The 18900-nt window shown below is 43.4% G+C and overlaps 1 protein-coding gene across 3 annotated transcripts in view; it reads right to left on the reverse strand.

Moving 5' to 3' along the window:
• The window catches only part of PHC1 (polyhomeotic homolog 1), a 1492233-nt gene that overhangs the window by 1126044 nt on the left and 347289 nt on the right, over positions 1-18900 (reverse strand). For all 3 annotated transcript variants that reach the window (XM_044079657.1, XM_044079656.1, XM_044079655.1), the window contains exon 5: positions 10227-10376. In XM_044079657.1, the coding sequence (XP_043935592.1) occupies positions 10227-10376 (150 nt within the window). The remainder of the gene's footprint in view (positions 1-10226; positions 10377-18900) is intronic.

Below are 18900 nucleotides of genomic sequence, written 5' to 3' on the forward strand. Positions count from 1 at the left end.
GGTTTTTTAGACATAGAAGTTGGTTTTGACCTTGTTTTTGATGATGATGGCGTTGTTTAATATAAAAATGTTGAGGCCTGAAAACACCCTCAGAAGCCAGTGCGCCTGCTCAGCGTCTCCTGACCCATCCAAGGGAAAGACATCCGCGGGTTCAATACTTTGCGAATCACACGGCATACCGGACTCCGAATGGGTCTCGGTGGAGGCCTGCGACTCAAAAGTAGCGGGTATCAGGGCCTGCGAAAGCGCCTCACTGAGTACCGGCGAACCAGCGACTGGCTTAGGAGAAGATTTGTTGTCGGTTTTGGACCTCGACGGTCTGTCTCTGTCTTTTTCCTTGCGTTTTTTGTGAACTCCGGTAGTCGGATTGCTAGCCAACGACATTTTAGGGTAGTTAAATCTTGAACCAAACTATTTAGAAGCAAAAATATACCGATGCTTAATAGTGCGTTGGTTAAATTTAGCACAAAACCGACAGCCAGGCACGTTGTGATCAGGGCCTAGGCAAGGAATACAGTACAAATGAAAATCCTTATGAGATATTTGCTTCCCACAAGTAATGCAATTATTAACTTTTACTGACATCGATAAGGAGCAAGAAAATGTTTCCCCAATGGGGTACTTAGCTTTAGTTTGAAGACTTTGGTTCTGAAACTCGAAAACGAAAATTTCAGGAGTCAGTCGACTGGCACTTGCGAACTGCTTTTGCTTCGGGCACCGCTTGGCAAGAAAGACGGATCAAAATGGCGTTGGCTGCATGTTTTATATCCCTGACAACCTGACATCATGGAAGAGGACCCAAGACTTTGTTATTCAGACCAACTGAGTGGAACCTGCCAGCAGATTACCCAAATGTAATGACTGCAACAGTGAAACACGAAGAACATCTAGACTCCTAGCAGTTTCTGGTTCTCTATAATCACATCTATGCATTTAATAAATACCCTGTGGAAGACAACTTAAAAAGGAATGGCATGAAAAGTACAGTTTTGTACCTACCATAAATGTAGATGTCAGAGAGGTATGCATCTGCAGTCCTAACAAATGGGTTGTCCTGCCTCAGGCAGCCCTTCGGTCGGCCGGATTCCAAAGTCTGGGTCTGGCCTCGGCTGATGTTGCACTTCACCCGACGTCACTGCGGCTGTCAATTGGGTATAAAGGCATCAGCCGACGCCATTTTCCTCAGTGTTTCTTGCCCCAGATGCCAGGTGCCCTCTAGGAAGGCTAAATTTGGATAAATGCAAATGATTCCAAACAGTAGAGAGCAAACAAAAAAATAAGCATGTATGTACATATATACAAACAAATAGACCATAAAAGATTCCCCCAGCTAGCTACAAGATGGGCAAATACCCTAGGAGTACCACAGAGGGGAAGGAGGGTGGGTAATCCTGACTGCAGATGCATACCTCTCGGACATCTACATTTATGGTAGGTACAAAACTGAACTATGTCCTTCAAGGATGCATCTGCAGTCCTAACAAATAGGTAGAATACCATAGCCAAACTGGGGGAGGAGGCACTAAGAAGATCATGGTGTAGTTAAGATCCCTTGCAAAACAGCAGTTGCAAAACCTGCTCGGGATCTGGAGTATAAAGGCAGATCATAATGCTTGGCAAATGTATGCACGGAGCTCCAAGTAGCAGCCTCTAAAATGTCTTTGGTAGCCACTCCTCGTAAGAAAGCTGTAGTAGTGGCTGTAGCCCTTGTGGAGTGAGGTCTGATGTTTTCTTGAGTTGTCTTCCCATAAAAGGAATAACAAAATCTAATGCAATTTCCTATCCATTTTGAGATTGTCTGTTTTGAAATTGCTTTTCCTTCCATTCCTGCTGCATATGCTACCAGAAGCTGGTCAGTTTTTCTATTGTTCTTGGTTCTGTCCAGGTAGTAGCGCAACTGTCTGTGTACATCCAAGGTGTACAGTAGTCTTTCCCCCCTGTTCTGTGGGTTGGGGAAGAATGTTGGTAAGTGGATTGCTTGGTTCAATGATACCCTGGAGACCACCTTTGGCATAAAGGTAGGGTTAGTTCTCAAGGACACTCTATCCTGATGGAAGATAAGGAAAGGCTGTACTGCCATTAATGCGTGTAATTCAGAAACCCTTCTTGCTGAAGTGATTGCAAGCAGGAAAGCAGTTTTCCAAGATAACAACTGTAATTCTGCTGTTGCTGCTGGTTCAAAAGGGGGAAGTGTTAACTTTTCCAACACAAAGTTCAGGTCCCATGTAGGTAGAGGTGGCTTCCTTGGAGGCTTTACATTTTTAATTCCTCTCAGAAACTGCCTGAGTAGAGGATGAGAGAAGACTGGAGGATCCATGTTGTATTCTGCTGAAATTGCTGATGCATGAATCTTGATGGAGGAGTAAGACAGGCCATTGTGGAAAAGTTCTGCTAAATATTCCAGGATGTTAGCTATGTTAGCCAATGATACATTTTCTCCTTTTGTTGCACTCCAACTGAGGTATCTTTTCCATTTTGCCGAATAAGTCTTCCTTGTGGAAGGTCTGCGAGCCTCCAGGATAATGTCTTTAACCCTCTGGGATAAATCTGGGTTATTTTGTTTCATGTGAGATTCCAGGCAGCTAGCTGCAGTGTTTTCAAGTTTGGATGCAGGATCTTGAAGTTGTTCTGTGTTAGCAGCAGAGGAACTAGAGGTAGAGGCCATGCGTGTGTCCGAGACATACTTCTCAGAAGCGGGTACCAATGCTGTCTCGGCCAGTCTGGAGCTATCAGTATGATCCTTGGGTGATGATCTTTGATCTTCAGTAGCACTTTGTGCATCAAAGGTAGAGGTGGGAATGCATATGCTGTTAGGTTTTCCCAACTGAAGGATAGGGAGTCCACCTTCCAAGCAAGTGGGTGGTATGTCCTTGTGCAGAATTTTCTCAATTGGTGGTTGTGTGGGGATGCGAACAGGTCTATTTCTGGTAGCCCCCATTTCTCTGTAATGGTTTTGAAGATTTCCGGATGCAGCATCCATTCGTGGGCATCCGTGGTAGTTCTGCTTAATGTGTCTGCTAATATATTTTCTTTTCCTGGCACAAATAAGGCCTGCAGCTGAATGTTCAGGTTCAGGGCCACATTCCACAGGTCCATTGCCATCCGGCATAGAGGGTATGAATGTGTGCCTCCCTGCTTGTTGATATACCACATAACTGTGGTGTTGTCCGTCCTTATCAGCAAATGACCCTGTTGAAGAAACGGTCTGAATGTCTGAATTGCCTGTTTCACTGCCAGCATCTCTTTTTGATTTATGTGTAGGTTCAGCTGGTCCTGTGTCCATAGTCCTTGTATGCACTTGTCTGCCATGTGTGCCCCCCAACCGAGGTCTGAGGCGTCCGTGGTGATAGTCTGGCCTGGGTGAGGGCTGTGGAAAGGCAGTCCTTTGTTCAACTGACAGGCCTAAGCCCACCACAGGAATTCTTTCTTCAGGCATGGAATTATTGGAATTTGGGTTTCTAGGCTGTGCTTGTGCTGAGACCATAAATTCCTTAGGTACCATTGCAACTTCCTCATATGCAGTCTGGCATGTGGAATCAATATTATGCAGGAAGCCATGTAACCCAGGGCTTGCAGGATTTTCCTTGCTGTAAGCTGGTTCTGCTTTGTTAATGCCTTGAAATAGAGTGGTAGTGGTTTTTGCTTTTCTGCTGTGAGAAATGCCATTTGATTTAATGTGTCCAGTTCTGCACCCAAGAATGTAATCCTTTGGGATGGTACCAGTCTTGACTTTTTTATGTTGACTGTGTATCCCAAGGCCTGCAGTAGATGAATAACCTTTTCCAAATCTTTTGTTAATTTGATCTTGTTGTCCGCTTGTAGCAGGCAGTCGTCCAGGTATGGATAAATTTGAATTTCCTGAAGCCTGCAATGAGCAATTACTGATGCCAGGCATTTCGTGAACACTCTGGGCGCAGTAGATAAGCCAAAGGGCAATGCTGAGAATTGATAATGCTCTGATCCTGCAAGAAATCTGAGGTATCTTCTGCAATCTGCTCGAATAGGGACGTGCAGGTATGCCTCCTTGAGATCTAGAGTCACCAGCCAAGCCTCCTTGCCCAGCATGGGAAGAAGGTGCTGTAGGGTCAGCATTTTGAATTTTGGAACAATGAGGTATGTGTTGAGAGCGGACAGGTCGAGAATAGGCCTCCATTGGTTTTCTTTTCTTGGCACCAGGAAAAGTCTGGAATAAAATCCTTGTCCTTGTTCCATAGCCGGTACCTTTTCTATAGCTCTCATCCTTAGTAAGTGGTTTATTTGTTCTAGAGCGTTTGTCCTTTGGTTTGGTGGTAGGTTTGGCATTCCTCTCTTCCTTGGTAGAGTATGGAAGTGAAACCTGTAACCTTTGTCTATTGTCTGTAAAATCCATTTGTCTCCTGTAATGTAATGCCAGTTTACTGAAAATAAGGCTAGCTTTCCGCCTAAGGGTGCTTGCAGTTGTTCCCTGGTAGGCGGTATCAGAGCCAAGTCACTGTGACTGTCCTGTGGAAGTGGTAGTAGCTGGATCTGTGGCAGTACTTCTCTGGTTGTTAGGCTGCCACTGACGTCCCCTGTAGGCACCTCTGGACTGACCTCTGCCTCTTGAGTGCCTATTTCTGCCTCTCTGTGCTCTGGTGTCTGGAAAGGACCAATTCTTCGAAGGCCCATTTCTACTAAATCTAGGAGGCTGGACCTGTAAGAAGTCCTTGACTGTTTGGACAGATTTTGCTTTTTCCTCCACCTTCTTTAACACTTGTTGTGCAGGGGAGCCAAACAAACTGAGTTTCTCCATGGGTGCATCCAGGAGCTTTGACTTTACATGGTCTGGTAAGGATTGCTCTTTTAACCATGCATGTCTTCTGATCACTGTACCAGTTATAGCTGATCTAAAGGAAGCCTCCAGTGCATCATAGCCGCATTTTAAGGAATGATTACTGACCTGCTGAGTGTTATGTACCAAATCCTGAAGGGACTTACGGTCTATAGGTTCAGGAGAGGCTAGTTTTTTATTTAACTGATCTAACAAAAATTCCTGATACTGAATCATGTGGAATTGACAGTTTAAAGCCCTAGCCGAAAGAGTAGCAGAAGTATAAACTTTTTTACCCCATCTCTCTAATGCTCTAGATTCTCTTTCAGAGGGGAGGGGGTTTTTGGTAGTTGCTACAGCTTTGGGTCCTTGAGAAATAGTTTCAGGATCTGCCATAGGAGCCTTATACAGGTGATAATGTGTGTCCGGGACCCTGTAGTACCTGTCGGGCTTAGCAGGGGCCGGAGGAAGAGAGTCAGGGGCAGTACAAGCATCATTGAATGCATCATCCACAACTGTTAGTACTGGAGGAATGGCTAAAGGCCTATGCTGTGGCAAATGTAAAAACGTCCTGAGCCGTTTCCTTGAGTCTGAGAAATCCTGGCCCTGCCATTGAAATTGTTCCCTCATAGCATGCAAGGTTTCCCCAAAAGAAAATTCCTCAGGAAGAGAGGCAGAAGGAATGGAGTCTTCTGCGTCAGAATCCTCATATGGAGAATAAGGGCCTTCAGGAGGATTTGAGTTTTCTGAATCATCAGAAGAATAATCCGTAGAAACTGGTTCAGGGGGCTCTGCTCTAGGCCTCTTCTCTGGAGGGGGATGAGAGGCCCTGTCAGGGTGAGGTTGGGTTCCCCTGATCAAAGAAATGAGATCCTCTGCCAGGATAAGCATTTGGGAACTAGAGCTAGGCCTGTGGGAGGGGGTTTTAGAAGGCAAGGCCTTTGAAGATTTAGCTGCTTTAGCCCTAGAGAAAGCCTTGATAGACATGGATGCAGGGGGCCTAGCAGCTCCACGTGCAGGAGTAGATATATCCAAAGGGATAGTGTCTGATAAATCCTGGGTGCCTGCTACAGCAGGAGAAATTTCAGTAGCAGATTCAGACACTCGCGGTTGGCTTAGCCGTGGTTTCGGCCGAAACCGCGGACCGCGAGTGTCGGTCCTTTTCCTTACGTTTTTTGGCTAAATGCGAAGTAGGAGTCTCCGACGGCATTTTGTAAGCAAAAGCGGGACCAAAAAACTCCTCCGCAAACTCCGACCGACGTCTAAGTGTCCGTCGGTTGAAGGAAGCACAGGCTAGACAAGCTGCTACGTCGTGGTCTGGGCCTAAGCAAGGAAGGCAATAAGAGTGGAAATCCTTATGAGGTATTTGTTTCCCACAAGTTAAACAATTATTTACTTTTTCTGACATCGGCTGAGGCAAGAAAGAGTCCCCAACGGGGTACTTAGCTTTTTAGAAGTCTTCGGTAGTAGAAAACACTGGATCTGACCAACCGGCACTTGCGAACAGCTTCTGCTTCGGGCACCGCGCGGCAAGAAAGACTGAGGAAAATGGCGTCGGCTGATGCCTTTATACCCAATTGACAGCCGCAGTGACGTCGGGTGAAGTGCGACATCAGCGGAGGCCAGACCCAGACTTTGGAATCCGGCCGACCGCAGGGCTGCCTGAGGCAGGACAACCCATTTGTTAGGACTGCAGATGCATCCTTGAAGGACATCTGGTAATGGCTGACTCCTAAGTGTAGTAACCTCCTTGACAATGGTTATGTGGAGGTAGGCATCCTGAATGTCCACAGAGCACAATCAATTTCTTCTTGACAAGTAAGGAAAGACTGACTGGAAAGTGACCATCCGCAATTTATTTTTTATAACAAGTAGCTTGAAGCAGCTGAACAGAAGGGACCGGATGGTCTTTTTTTTTTGTCACTGGGCAGCATCTGGAGGAATTAACAAGATGGCTCTTTTTAAAAACATGAACAATAGTTTGAGCTGTGCTGCCCCCTTTCAATGGAGGAGGACTTTGAGTAGAGGGAGACAATGTGGCCAGAGTGGGAAGAAGGGGATTATACAGCCTCTAGATGTTATGCCCAATATCCCCCTGGTCCATGTGATGGCCTTCCACACTGAAGGCCCCCCCCAAACTGGCTCTAGGGTGGAGCTATCAGGTAACACCCAAGTCAACCTGCTGCTGTTCGTCTAGACTAAGGGCCATGGAATCCCTGGTTTTGGCATAAACTCCTACCATCAGGATGACAGCCACCACGACCCGGCTCCTTCCATGATGCTGGCCACATCTGACCCACATCAGACATGGACACTTCTCAGCCCATGCAAAGAGATGATGGGAAGCTGTAAATTTGACACTACCAGCTACAAAAGTTTTACTCTACTTCTTGCATTCCTCCAACGTTTCCTTAACTAGCAGTCTGAAGAAGTCTCAAAGATTAAAATGGGGAATTAAGGAAGGCTGCCCTGGAATCCTCCGCAAAGTTGGTGAGGCAAAACCAGGCATGTCAGCATATATTAACAGTGGAGAATGCCTCCCTCACTGCACTGTGAGCCAGGTACATGGGGAGGTTACACATGGTGGAGAGTGCAGACGTCAAAATGGTGAGCTTCTTTTACTGCTAGCACCTTGTTTCAGAGATTGGGACAGCTCATCCACAATGACATGCTGGACTCGCTGCACAAATGCTTGGCAGATAAGCCCCATCAGTGCAAGTGTAGAAAATGCTCAGGCCTACTTCACATAACAGTCCATGGACCTCAGTAACTTCCCTGGATGGCAGACTGCATGATTCTATACGGCAACAGTACAATGGGTTCTGTACCAAAGATTTATATTCCTTAAAGACCCAAAGGATACTGTTGGTCTTTCTAGGCAAGGGTGCTAAAACATCAGGCTCATTCCATGCTTCTAATACAGCAATAGCTATCATTTCTTCTACAGGAGGTACCATCCAGGAAAGTGTAAAGAAAAAGCACCGAGTGCCTCCTATATCATTTCAGGAAAAGAGGAGGAGGAGCGACTTGCCATCCCCCTTTTTCTTGCATCATTTGTAAAATATTTCCAAATCTGAAGTCACAGGGAGAGTGACAGGAAATCAGCCTTGTCTTCATTTGTGCTTGGCCTGGGAGAGTCCCATTGGAATCCCATGTGCTTCTGTCTGCATGATCTCTTGCTATGCTCTCTCAGTGTGTACCTATCCTGGGAGCAAGAGAGAGAGAGATTCTGGCTGACATCCTTTTGTTATTCTGCCCGATAACTTCAAGTTTTCTCTCCCAATGTTGTGAAGTAATTACATGCTCAGATTCAGTGTTAGTAGTGCATGTATATGGCTAACAAAAACTGAAAACACAAGATTAGGCAAATGAATAAATATTTCTACAGATCTATCGCAGCAGCATTAGCTTAAGCCACCTGGCATTCAACTAAAAATAAACACTCCATTACAGTGACACTGGAGTAAAAAGTATAAATGATGTATGTTGTCCTGCAACTCAAAGCCCTCTATTATTTGTATTCTGCATCAATGTACTTGCTTACCTGGGCAATTAAAATGTTGTGCCTAAGGCAGTGACCCAAACCATATCTTTTGAGATCAATAGGGTAGCCTGGTTAACAAATTATAAAGTAAATTCTATCCTTTTTGGTGTAGTCCTGCACCAGCTGTCTAAAAGTATCAAAGTCCAAGACCTCAATCAACTCCCACTTCCTCTACATCATATGGTTCTTTTTCTCCCATTTCGCTCTTCACAAATTCAGATCCCACGTAAGTTTTACTCTTTTCATCCTACCCACTGCCTTCACAGTCACTTTCAGTCTCTTAATATTTCTCCTTTCAATTGTCTCCTGGACAATTCAATGGGTTGAGCCATCAGCTCTTCTCTGTTCCATCTACTTTAAATCCCACAACACTTAAGTTCTGACCACATCTTCTCCCATGCCCCCCTTCAATGGGGTGGTATTCATTTTCCCCTCTAATCTCACATTTTACATGATGCCTTCCTTTAGGCAGACTGCTACACCAGGTCCCATCTCTCCATTCTCTCTCATTTCTGGACAATCTGTATCAAGGTACCTCCTTGTCCTACCTCCTCCTCCTGTCACTAGACAATATATGCCCATCTTACCTGTCTGCATAACTGCAGTTCCCCCATCTTCCTGCCCAGCATCCCTGCACTGCAAAAAATACCATCAGCTATGCTTAATGCAATCCATCCTCATTTGTTCTTCTACAATGTTCTGCATCTATTTTTATGTCCCTTCCCTGCAATGTGGAGAATTCATTTCCATTTTGGGCTTTCTTTCAAGACAGAATCACTGAAATGCAGTTTTTAACCCAGCAATAAGCATCACTCTCTCTGTTAAGATAAACTTGTAACTGAGAATTGTCTTGTGTGTTGCTAACAGATCCCTCTCTATCTTCCTATCAGTCCAAAGCCCTTCTACTTTGTTCAATGCCACTATCGGCTATTAAACTCTCTAATCTTATCTTTTGTCAGCATGACATTAACATATCTAAGAATACAACCTCCAAACCCCTCTCCTGAAAGCTTTCTACCACCTGAAAGGCCCTACATATTACCATATTCACTATGTGGCGACCCCTAACCTGGAAAAGCCGAAAGACACAACAACAACAACAACAGCAACTATGTCCACTGAAAGGTGAATGGTGCCTACATACAGCAAAACAATAATCAATACTTCCCAACTGGTGACCATACTGGTCACCTTCTGCAATACCTAACACTAAGCCCTGAGACTAGTTTCATCGATATCTGACATCTACTTGTTCACTTACCAAGACTCTAACTGCTTGATTACTTCTACTGCATGGTGCAGAATTATTACAGATGTGACTGGTTGCAGTAACACTTGTAAAGTCATGAGATTGGTAAATGGGAACATGCAACAGTACACGAAGAAAGGGCAAAAGTAGTGACTGTACAAACTTTGGAATCTGATAATCAAAGAAGTACTTCCCATGTTCTACAGGTATACAAGTAGACTCCTTATTGTTCAGCATTAAACATTAGCAGTTTATAACATATACAAGCTAAAAACCCAGAAAGCATGTGTTGTAAAAAACAGCAGAAACTGAGCAGCTGAGCATAATTTTTCACAAAGGTAAAGGACATAGATGCCAGTCCAGAGCAGCGTGACACACAAACTTGGGCACATTTTCTTATGAGGTACTAAACAACACACTAGTTAGATTTCAATGGCATTGGCTGAAGAAGTCCAAAAATACTACATGTCACTGATAAAATAATAATACTGGCAATCAATAGTCTATGTTATAACACCACTAAATGAGAACTCCATGAAGCAAGAAATCCAATACTCTCACCCAAAATGACAAAATAAAACAGATTATTTCATTATGATGAGAAAACATTTGCTTTCAAATTATGAATCTTATTGTGTCCTCACCCTTAAGTACATCTGTGCCTGGCTGGCATTGACTGGAGGAGAACTGTTGGAGCCCAGAAGCACTGACTGTGTTAAAGTGCCAGATGTTGGTGTTGTAACACTCTGAGAACGGCTAATCAGCTGAGCAGCTGATGTGGTCGTTAAGTTCACCTGAAAAAATTAAAAAAGAGAAAAGGTTCAAGGGTAAGAACTAGTAGTACACAGTGCATTTTGGAGGAATTACACAAACTTAAACCATAATTCTGAACATAAAACCTCCAATTCTCCTATGACTTTCTTCAACTGGGTTCCACTCTACAAATTTCCTGGTCCTACCTCAAACAAGTCTGAAGGTGCAAGAGCCTAATGAGTCCAACTGATATGCAGCTAGACCACAAAATAACTAACATGTTCCAGGTATGATTCCACCAAATTAAGCAATCCCTTCCGAATCTCTCCACCATGGAACAGTCTATGATACGGTATGAGAAGGCACAGATTCAAGCACACTTTCAATAAAGTAAGTCTTCTCATTTCCAGCTTGTTAAAGCTTCTACCCTTAGCCATTCTATGTAAATCACCTCCACAGCAAACATTTCTCTTTCACTAAATCTGCAAGTCATTATGCCTTCTCTACTCCACCATAGACAAACTCTACCCAGTCTGTAAGCACAGACTAACACTCACTGGTAACCATTAGAAATGTCATAACCCTCAAGAGTGAGTACCAAAATATACAGACTGAATGGCCATAAGGGTGGACTTACATATACCAAGTTTGAGATGCCATTTCTTGGAATACTTCATTTTCTCCCAGGTATGGCAATCTTAGAGGTAGTATACACTAAGTTTAAAGGACAAGAGCAGCTTGAGATTAATCCTTTTCTGGGTTTTCATTTTTTTTTTTTGGCTTGTCAGCACGCAGCATTTCGAGTGCTGACATTTCAATAAGGACCCCCTTCATTCCCCCATGTTATTATGACTGTTCCATTTGGTATTACACCATCAATCGAAGAGACTTACAGGGACATTAGCAAAATGCAATACAAAGCCATGACCTCTTCTGGTTCAACAGTCTATGCCTCCTCATATTCAACTAAAGATTCTGAATGGCCCTGCAATTTCTGTTCCCATAACTTGCTACAACAAATCAGCTTTTGGTGCTATGATCAACATGGATCCCACACTTCCCTCACTATACAGAGTTAACCACAACCTCACATAACATACTTGAGGTTGCTCTTGCTGAACTAAAGGACACACACTGCAGTTCTACATAAGCCTTAGTTACCACTAACTGCCTCCCACCACCAACTAATACAGATCTCAGCATTCCTGAACCTGAGCTATGCTTTTGGTGACCCAGCCTGTCATAATCAGTCAAATACCACAGTCAGCTTAAGAAGGCCTGCTATGAAGCAATGAAAATTATAAGGAAGAAGCCCATACCCTCCCTCTAAAGGTTCAACAACCTGACATTCAGCAGTCATTCTGCAATCTTTCTCAGCACAAACATCATGCTTACCAGTTTGTAGTTGTTAAGATCCTTCTGAAAAGCAGAGAGATTAAGTAGTAAATTAGCATTTTTTCAATCAGCTATTACAGAGCCAGTCACTAAGAACATCTAAAAGCATCTTACAATTAGTCTAAGCTACGACAGTCCATCTTGAGTCAGGAGACCAGACTCTCCACACCCTTTACAGCTCTTCCAATAACCCCCACTAATAAGACTGCACTCCTCTCCTCCAGCTTCAACAGATACAACAGATATACACTTCACCATATAAAAAAAGTCTATACACAGTTATTAACTGATCTGAGGACAGTCATCACTGATGGAATATACAAATCTATATAAAATACAAGTCTGGCAGTTGGCATAGAGGATTAAGGAGTTGTTAAAAAGCCATTTCCTGTGATCCAATGACGAGAGGCTTGATTCCCTCAGCATCCATTGTCTAACTGTGTGACTCTGAGGTCGCTTAACCAGACACCACTACAGGGCTGTATGTGAAAAATTTCCATGGAGACCACTGCTCCACCTGGAAATCAAATACATAAATAAATATACTCTCCTGCTTCCTTCAGCCAAGATATTTGTCTCTGAAGCTTCCACAGCTGTTGGTTTATACATTTGCCTACGTGCAGTAGGCTAAGACAGTATACTCTCATCCTAAACTGGTCCACCTCTAGCTATCAAGTATCTTCTGTAATTTAAGACTATACCATACGAGCAAGGATTTACAAAGATATGCTTGCCGAACCTATGAGGAGCGCTAGATATGGGAGCCAACTAGGAAAAGGACTGCAGAAGGGTACTCAACAATCGCAAAGCAGGACTCCCTACACAGATCAATTGATATAGTGACTGCACATTCAATATTAGATGTTTGGAAGCTTTCATCAGTGTGTGACTGACTGGAAGAATCCCATGGAAGAGGCAAATGGAGGACAGACAAAAAATGAGGCTTATTAGGCAAAGTTCTGAAGCACCAAAGAAGCAAAGGAATCAACTCCCAAGCAGTAATGCTTGATGGATGTGTATGCTGACAACCAAGTAGCCATAACACAAATGTCTACAGACACCTTCCATCCATAAAAGAAAGCACTGGAAGATGGTGGAATGGCTACTGAACATCTACTAACAAGTAGTTACCTAGACTGATGACAAACGATGATGTAGTTATCAGCATTTTCTGAGGAAGAGTGACTCACCTTGACAGCAAAAGACAATGATGCAGTTAATGTACTGAAAGTTCCTACTTACCAACTAGCAACCCCTCCAAGAAGCAAAGGAAATAAAATAGCGGTTTCTGGGTTCAGGGACCCAGACACTCATTAAAATAAAAGTCAGTGGCATATATTTAGTGTGCAACTCACACATTCCTCCTTGGCTTTTTTTCTCAAAAAAATCAAGGAGACAAATAATGACCTGGTACAAGAAAGTACAGCTGTGTATACTTACCATAAATGTAGATGCTCGAGTGTATTCACTGTTGCAGTCATTACATTTGGGTTATCTGCTTGCAGGTTGCCCTCAGTTGGCCTGATTAACAAAGTCTTGGGTCCTACGTCGGTTGCTGTCCCTTTTTCCATGATGTCAGGTCGTCAGGGGTATAAAACATGCAGCTGATGCCATTACATCAGTTCTTCTTGTCCCAGATGTCAGGTGCCCCCCTAATGGAAAGCAATTAAACATAAAAGCACAAAGATATACCTCCAACAAAAAAGCAAATACACCGAAAAGGCTTTTAAGCATAGTAAAGGAAAGTAGAGGTATAGCCAAAAGAAGTTAGGGGGCTGGAAGGAAGGTAAAGTACAGTTTTGTACCTACCATAAATGTAGATGTCCGATAGGTATGCATCTGCAGTCCTTACATATAGGTTGTCCTGCCTCAGGCAGCCCTTCGGTCGGCCGGATTCCAAAGTCTGGGTCCGGCGTCGGCTGATGTCGCCCTTTCCCCGACGTCAGAGCGCCTGGGGTATAAAAGAGTCAACCGACGCCATCTTCCTCAGTTTTTCTTGCCCCAGATGCCAGGTGCCCTCTAAGGAAGGCTAAATTTGGGGAAATGCAAAATATTCCAAACATGCACAGTAATAAAAAACAAATACACCATAATAGATAACCCCAGCTAGCTATAAGAGGGGTAAGTACCCAAGAAATTCCACAGAGGGGAAGGAGGGAGGGAAAACCTGACTGCAGATGCATACCTATCGGACATCTACATTTATGGTAGGTACAAAACTGTACTATGTCCTTCAAGGATGCATCTGCTGTCCTTACATATGGGTAGAATACCATAGCCAAGCTGGGGGTGGTAGGATCTAAGAAAATGATGGTGTAGCTAAAATGCCCTGCAGGACTGCCGTAGCAAAGCCTGCTCTGGATCTGGAATATAAGGGCAAATTGTAATGCTTGGTAAATGTATGCACGGAGCTCCATGTAGCAGCTTCTAAAATGTCCTTGGTAGCCACCCCTCTTAAAAAGGCTGTGGAGGTGGCTGTGGCTCTGGTGGAATGAGGCCTGATGTTAGCTGGCACAGTTTTTCCATGATAAGAGTAGCAGAATCGAATGCAATTTCCTATCCATTTTGAAATTGTCTGTTTGGAAATTGCTTTGCCTTGGATGCCTGCAGCATATGCTACCAACAGCTGGTCAGTTTTTCTGAAAGTCTTAGTTCTGTCCAAGTAGTAGCGTAACTGTCTGTGAATGTCCAGGGTATGCAGAAGTTTTTCTCCCTTGTTTTGCGGATCTGGAAAGAAGGTAGGCAGGTGAATAGCTTGGTTCAATGAGACCCTGGATACCACCTTTGGCATGAATGAAGGATTGGTTCTCAAGGAGACTCTGTCCCGATGAAAATTAAGAAATGGTTGTACTGCCATGAGTGCCTGCAATTCAGATACTCTTCTTGCTGAGCTTATGGCCAGGAGGAAGGCAGCCTTCCAAGACGGGAACTGTAACTCTGAAGATGCTGCTGGTTCAAAGGGAGGTAGAGTCAACTTTTCCAACATGAAGTTAAGGTCCCATGTAGGCACTGGTGGTTTTCTTGGAGAATTGATGTTTTTAATTCCTCTTAGAAACTGCCTTAGAAGAGGATGAGAGAAGACAGGTGGATCGGTATTGTATTCTGCTGAAATTGCTGAAGCATGAATTTTTATGGAAGAGTAAGAAAGGCCATTGTGTAGCATTTCTGCCAAGTATTCCAGGATATGTGCCATGCTCATCACTGTGGCATCTAGGCCCTTTGCGGTGCTCCAAGTGTGGAATCTTTTCCATTTTGCTGAATATGCCTTTCTCGTGGAAGGTCTGCGAGCTTCCATGATGATATCTTTCACTCTTTTGGATAGCTTTTCCTGGTGAGGAGTCAAGGTATTCTCCAGGCTGTCAGCTGCATGGTTTTCAGGCTGGAGTGCAGAGTTTTGTAATTGTGCTGTGTCAGAAGGAGTGACCATTGTGGTAGAGGCCAAGGTTTTGTGTGTGACAGGCATCGTAACAGTGGGTACCAGTGCTGCCTCGGCCAATCCGGGACTATTAGAATCACTTTTGGCTGCTCTGTCCTGATTTTCAGTAAGACCCTGGTCATTAGTGGAAGAGGTGGAAATGCATACACTGTTAGAGTATTCCAGCTGAAAGAGAGGACGTCCACTTTCCATGCTTGTGGGTGGTATGCCTTTGAACAGAATTTCTTCAGCTGATGATTGTGGTGGGAGGCAAAAAGATCTATGTCCGGCCTTCCCCAAAATTGTGTTATGCGAAGGAAGATGTCTGGGTGTAGCATCCATTCGTGTGGATCCATGGTATTTCTGCTTAGGCTGTCCGCCAGTATATTGTCTTTCCCTGGCACAAACTGGGATTGCAGCTCTACATTGAGTTTTAGGGAAAGTTCCCAAAGATTCATTGCTAGCCTGCAAAGAGGGTAGGAATGTGCACCTCCTTGCTTGTTTATGTACCACATAACTGTGGTATTGTCTGTCCTTATTAGCAAGTGGCCTTGATGTAGAAAGTCCTTGAAGGCCTCGATTGCATGTACCACTGCCAGCATTTCCTTTTGGTTTATGTGCATGTGCAATTCTTTCTGAGACCATAGTCCTTGGATGCATCTGTCCTCCATGTGTGCTCCCCATCCATGGTCTGAAGCATCCGAGGTAATGGTTTGGCTGGTTACTGGTTTGCTGAAAGGCAGACCCCTGTTTGACTGGCTTGCTTGGGCCCACCACAGGAATTCCTTTTGAAGGCATGGAATGAGTGGTATCAAAGTTTCTAGGCTGTGATTGTGCTGAGACCATAAACTCCTTAGGTACCATTGTAGTTTTCTCATATGCAGCCTTGCTTGTGGAATCAGAAGAATGCAAGATGCCATGTAACCCAGGGCCTGCAGGATTTTCCTTGCAGTCATCTGAGTTTGTTTTATCAGATTTTTGAAGTAATCGGGTAGTTGTCTTTGTTTTTCTTCTGTGAGAAAAGCCATTTGGGTGGTTGTATCTAGTTCTGCACCCAGAAAAGTTATTCTTTGGGATGGCACAAGTCTTGACTTGTGAAAGTTGACTGTGTATCCCAAGGCCTGCAGAAGGCAAATGGCATAATTCAAATGTTTTTCCAAAGTTTGTTGGCTGTCCGCTTGTATAAGGCAGTCGTCCAGATACGGGTATATTTGAATCCCCTGAAGTCTGCAGTGTGCAATTACTGATGCCAGGCATTTCGTGAATACTCTGGGCGCAGTAGATAAGCCAAAGGGCAATGCTGAGAACTGATAATGCTCTGAACCTGCAAGAAATCTGAGGTGTCTTCTGCAACTTTGTCTGATAGGGACATGCAGGTATGCCTCCTTGAGGTCTAGAGTTACCAGCCAAGACCCCTTGCCCAGCATGGGAAGGAGTTGCTGTAGGATCAGCATTTTGAATTTTGGCACAATGAGATATGTATTGAGTGCGGACAAACTGAGAATAGGCCTCCATTGTTTTTCTTTTCTTGGGACAAAGAATAGTCTGGAATAAAATCCTTGGCCTTGTTTTGCGAGAGGAACCTTTTCTATAGCTTTCATTTGCAATAGGTTGGCAATTTGTTTTAAAGCCTCTGCCCTTTGAGTTGGTGGCAGGTTTGGCATTCCTTTTCTTTTTGGTAATGTATGGAAATGGAACCTGTATCCTTTGTCTATTATTTGCAGTGTCCATTTGTCCCTTGTAATACTGTGCCAATTTCTTGAGAATAAAGACAATTTTCCGCCCAAAGGTGCTTCTAATTGAGCCCTGGTTGGCGGGATCAAGGTGAAGTCATTGAGTCTGTCCTTGTGCAGCAGCTGTTGGTCCTGCACTACCTCGCTGGTTAGGAGGCTGCCATTGCCGTCCTCTGTAGGAGCCTCTAGCTTGCCCTCTACCTCTGGCATGCCTGTTCTTGCCTCTTTGATATCTCTCTTCCGGAGAAAGGACCAATTCTTAGAAGGCCAATTTCTGCTGAATCTTGGTGGTTGTACCTGGAGGAAATCTTTGACTGTTTGTACAGATTTAGCCTTTTCCTCAAATTTCTTTAAGACCTCCTGAGCAGTGGAACCAAATAACTTTTGCTTTTCTAGTGGAGCATCCAGAAGCTTAGCCTTAACATGATCTGGCAGAGATTGTTCCTTCAGCCAAGCATGTCTACGTATGACTGCACCTGTCATTGCTGACCTACATGAAGCTTCCAATGCATCATAACCACACTGCAAGAAATGGTTGCTAACCTGTTGTGAATTATGTACCAGATCCTGAAGTGACTTACGGTCTAGGGGTTCAGGAGAAGACAGCTTTTTCTGCAACTCATCCAACAAATACTCTTGGTACTGTACTCGTGAAAAATGAGAAGCAACTAAGAACAATATCCAAACACACCCGTGGAGACAATAATTCAACTGCTGCAAAAAGATGGTAAAAGCAGATTTAATTCCCAAACGAATCCTTTAGCACAGAGAAAAAACACAGTGGAGACAAGCGCTTTCGCCTGGACAATTCCAGGCTTTATCAAGTCAGAGTAAAAACAAACTGTGAAAGCACTACCTATATACCTAAATCACATGCTTAAATTGATTGTTAATTAAACAAAACAAGCTAGTAGAGAATAATTTAAAGACATATACCATTTCCTTTTAGCTTGTTACTAAAAGTCTATTGGGATGTAAATGTTTGTGTAAACCAAAATTGATTTCATAAACAAATATATTAAACATATACTGTACAATAACACATTTTCTTAAAACATTACATTTAAAACTTTTAAAACAACATTTAAGCCTACAAGTATAGCATAAAACTGTAATAGACAACGAAATGTTGTCTGTACACCAAACAACCATACTGTCAGCTACTGAATTTGTTGTATAAAATGTCAACCTATATTAAAAATTGTGTGTGTGTTATAAGCTATAATCTGGCTCTTCTAAGTTTGAGAACTGGCCCTATGCTTAGCGTCTCATTCATGCCAGGTATACTGCTAGCATCAAGCCTAAGCTGCCAGATTAATTCCTTAAATTCCAGGGTGGATTCCCAGTCTCCACCCCTACTACTTGGATGAACTTGTTCAAGCACCATAAAAGCAAGTTTGAAATTAGGGCAACCAAGGGAATGTTTATAGAATGCGTTACTATCTTTCTTTTTACCTATATCATAGATATGCTCATACATGCGCTTCCTAAATTCCCTTTCAGTTTTTCCTATATAAAAAGCACCACAGGTCAAGCAATACCCAATGTATACCACACCTTTCGTGTTACAAGTGTAGTGACCGTGTGGTTTCAAGTTTGTTTTACGTGCTTTAAGATATAGATGGTTACTATTGATAATAAAAGGGCACTGTTTGCACGTGCCGCATTTGAAGGTGCCATTCCTTTGTTGAGTTGTCATACAAGTAGTGATATGTCTTTGCTCAAACACCTCTTTTAAATTACGACCTCTTTTTCTAACAAAAGCTGGTCTCTTTGGAATCAAGTTTTTAAATTCATCATTGGTTTGTAACACAAACCAAAACTTATTGATTGTGTTCTCTATCTCCCTTGAATTCTCAGAAAAAGTATAAATAAAATAGCTAGAATTCTCCTGTGCTTGTGTGCTGGAGGGCCTTGGGATGGGGATACCAACATCATTGTTCCCAAACAATGGTGTATATAACGAGTCCCTTTTACTAAGAATCTCATGGATAAGGTTATTCACCAAATAATCCGGATAAC

Source organism: Protopterus annectens, chromosome 8.part0 (genome assembly GCF_019279795.1).
Source record: "Protopterus annectens isolate FY-2018-M chromosome 8.part0, PAN1.0, whole genome shotgun sequence".
Lineage (NCBI taxonomy): Eukaryota > Metazoa > Chordata > Ceratodontiformes > Protopteridae > Protopterus > Protopterus annectens.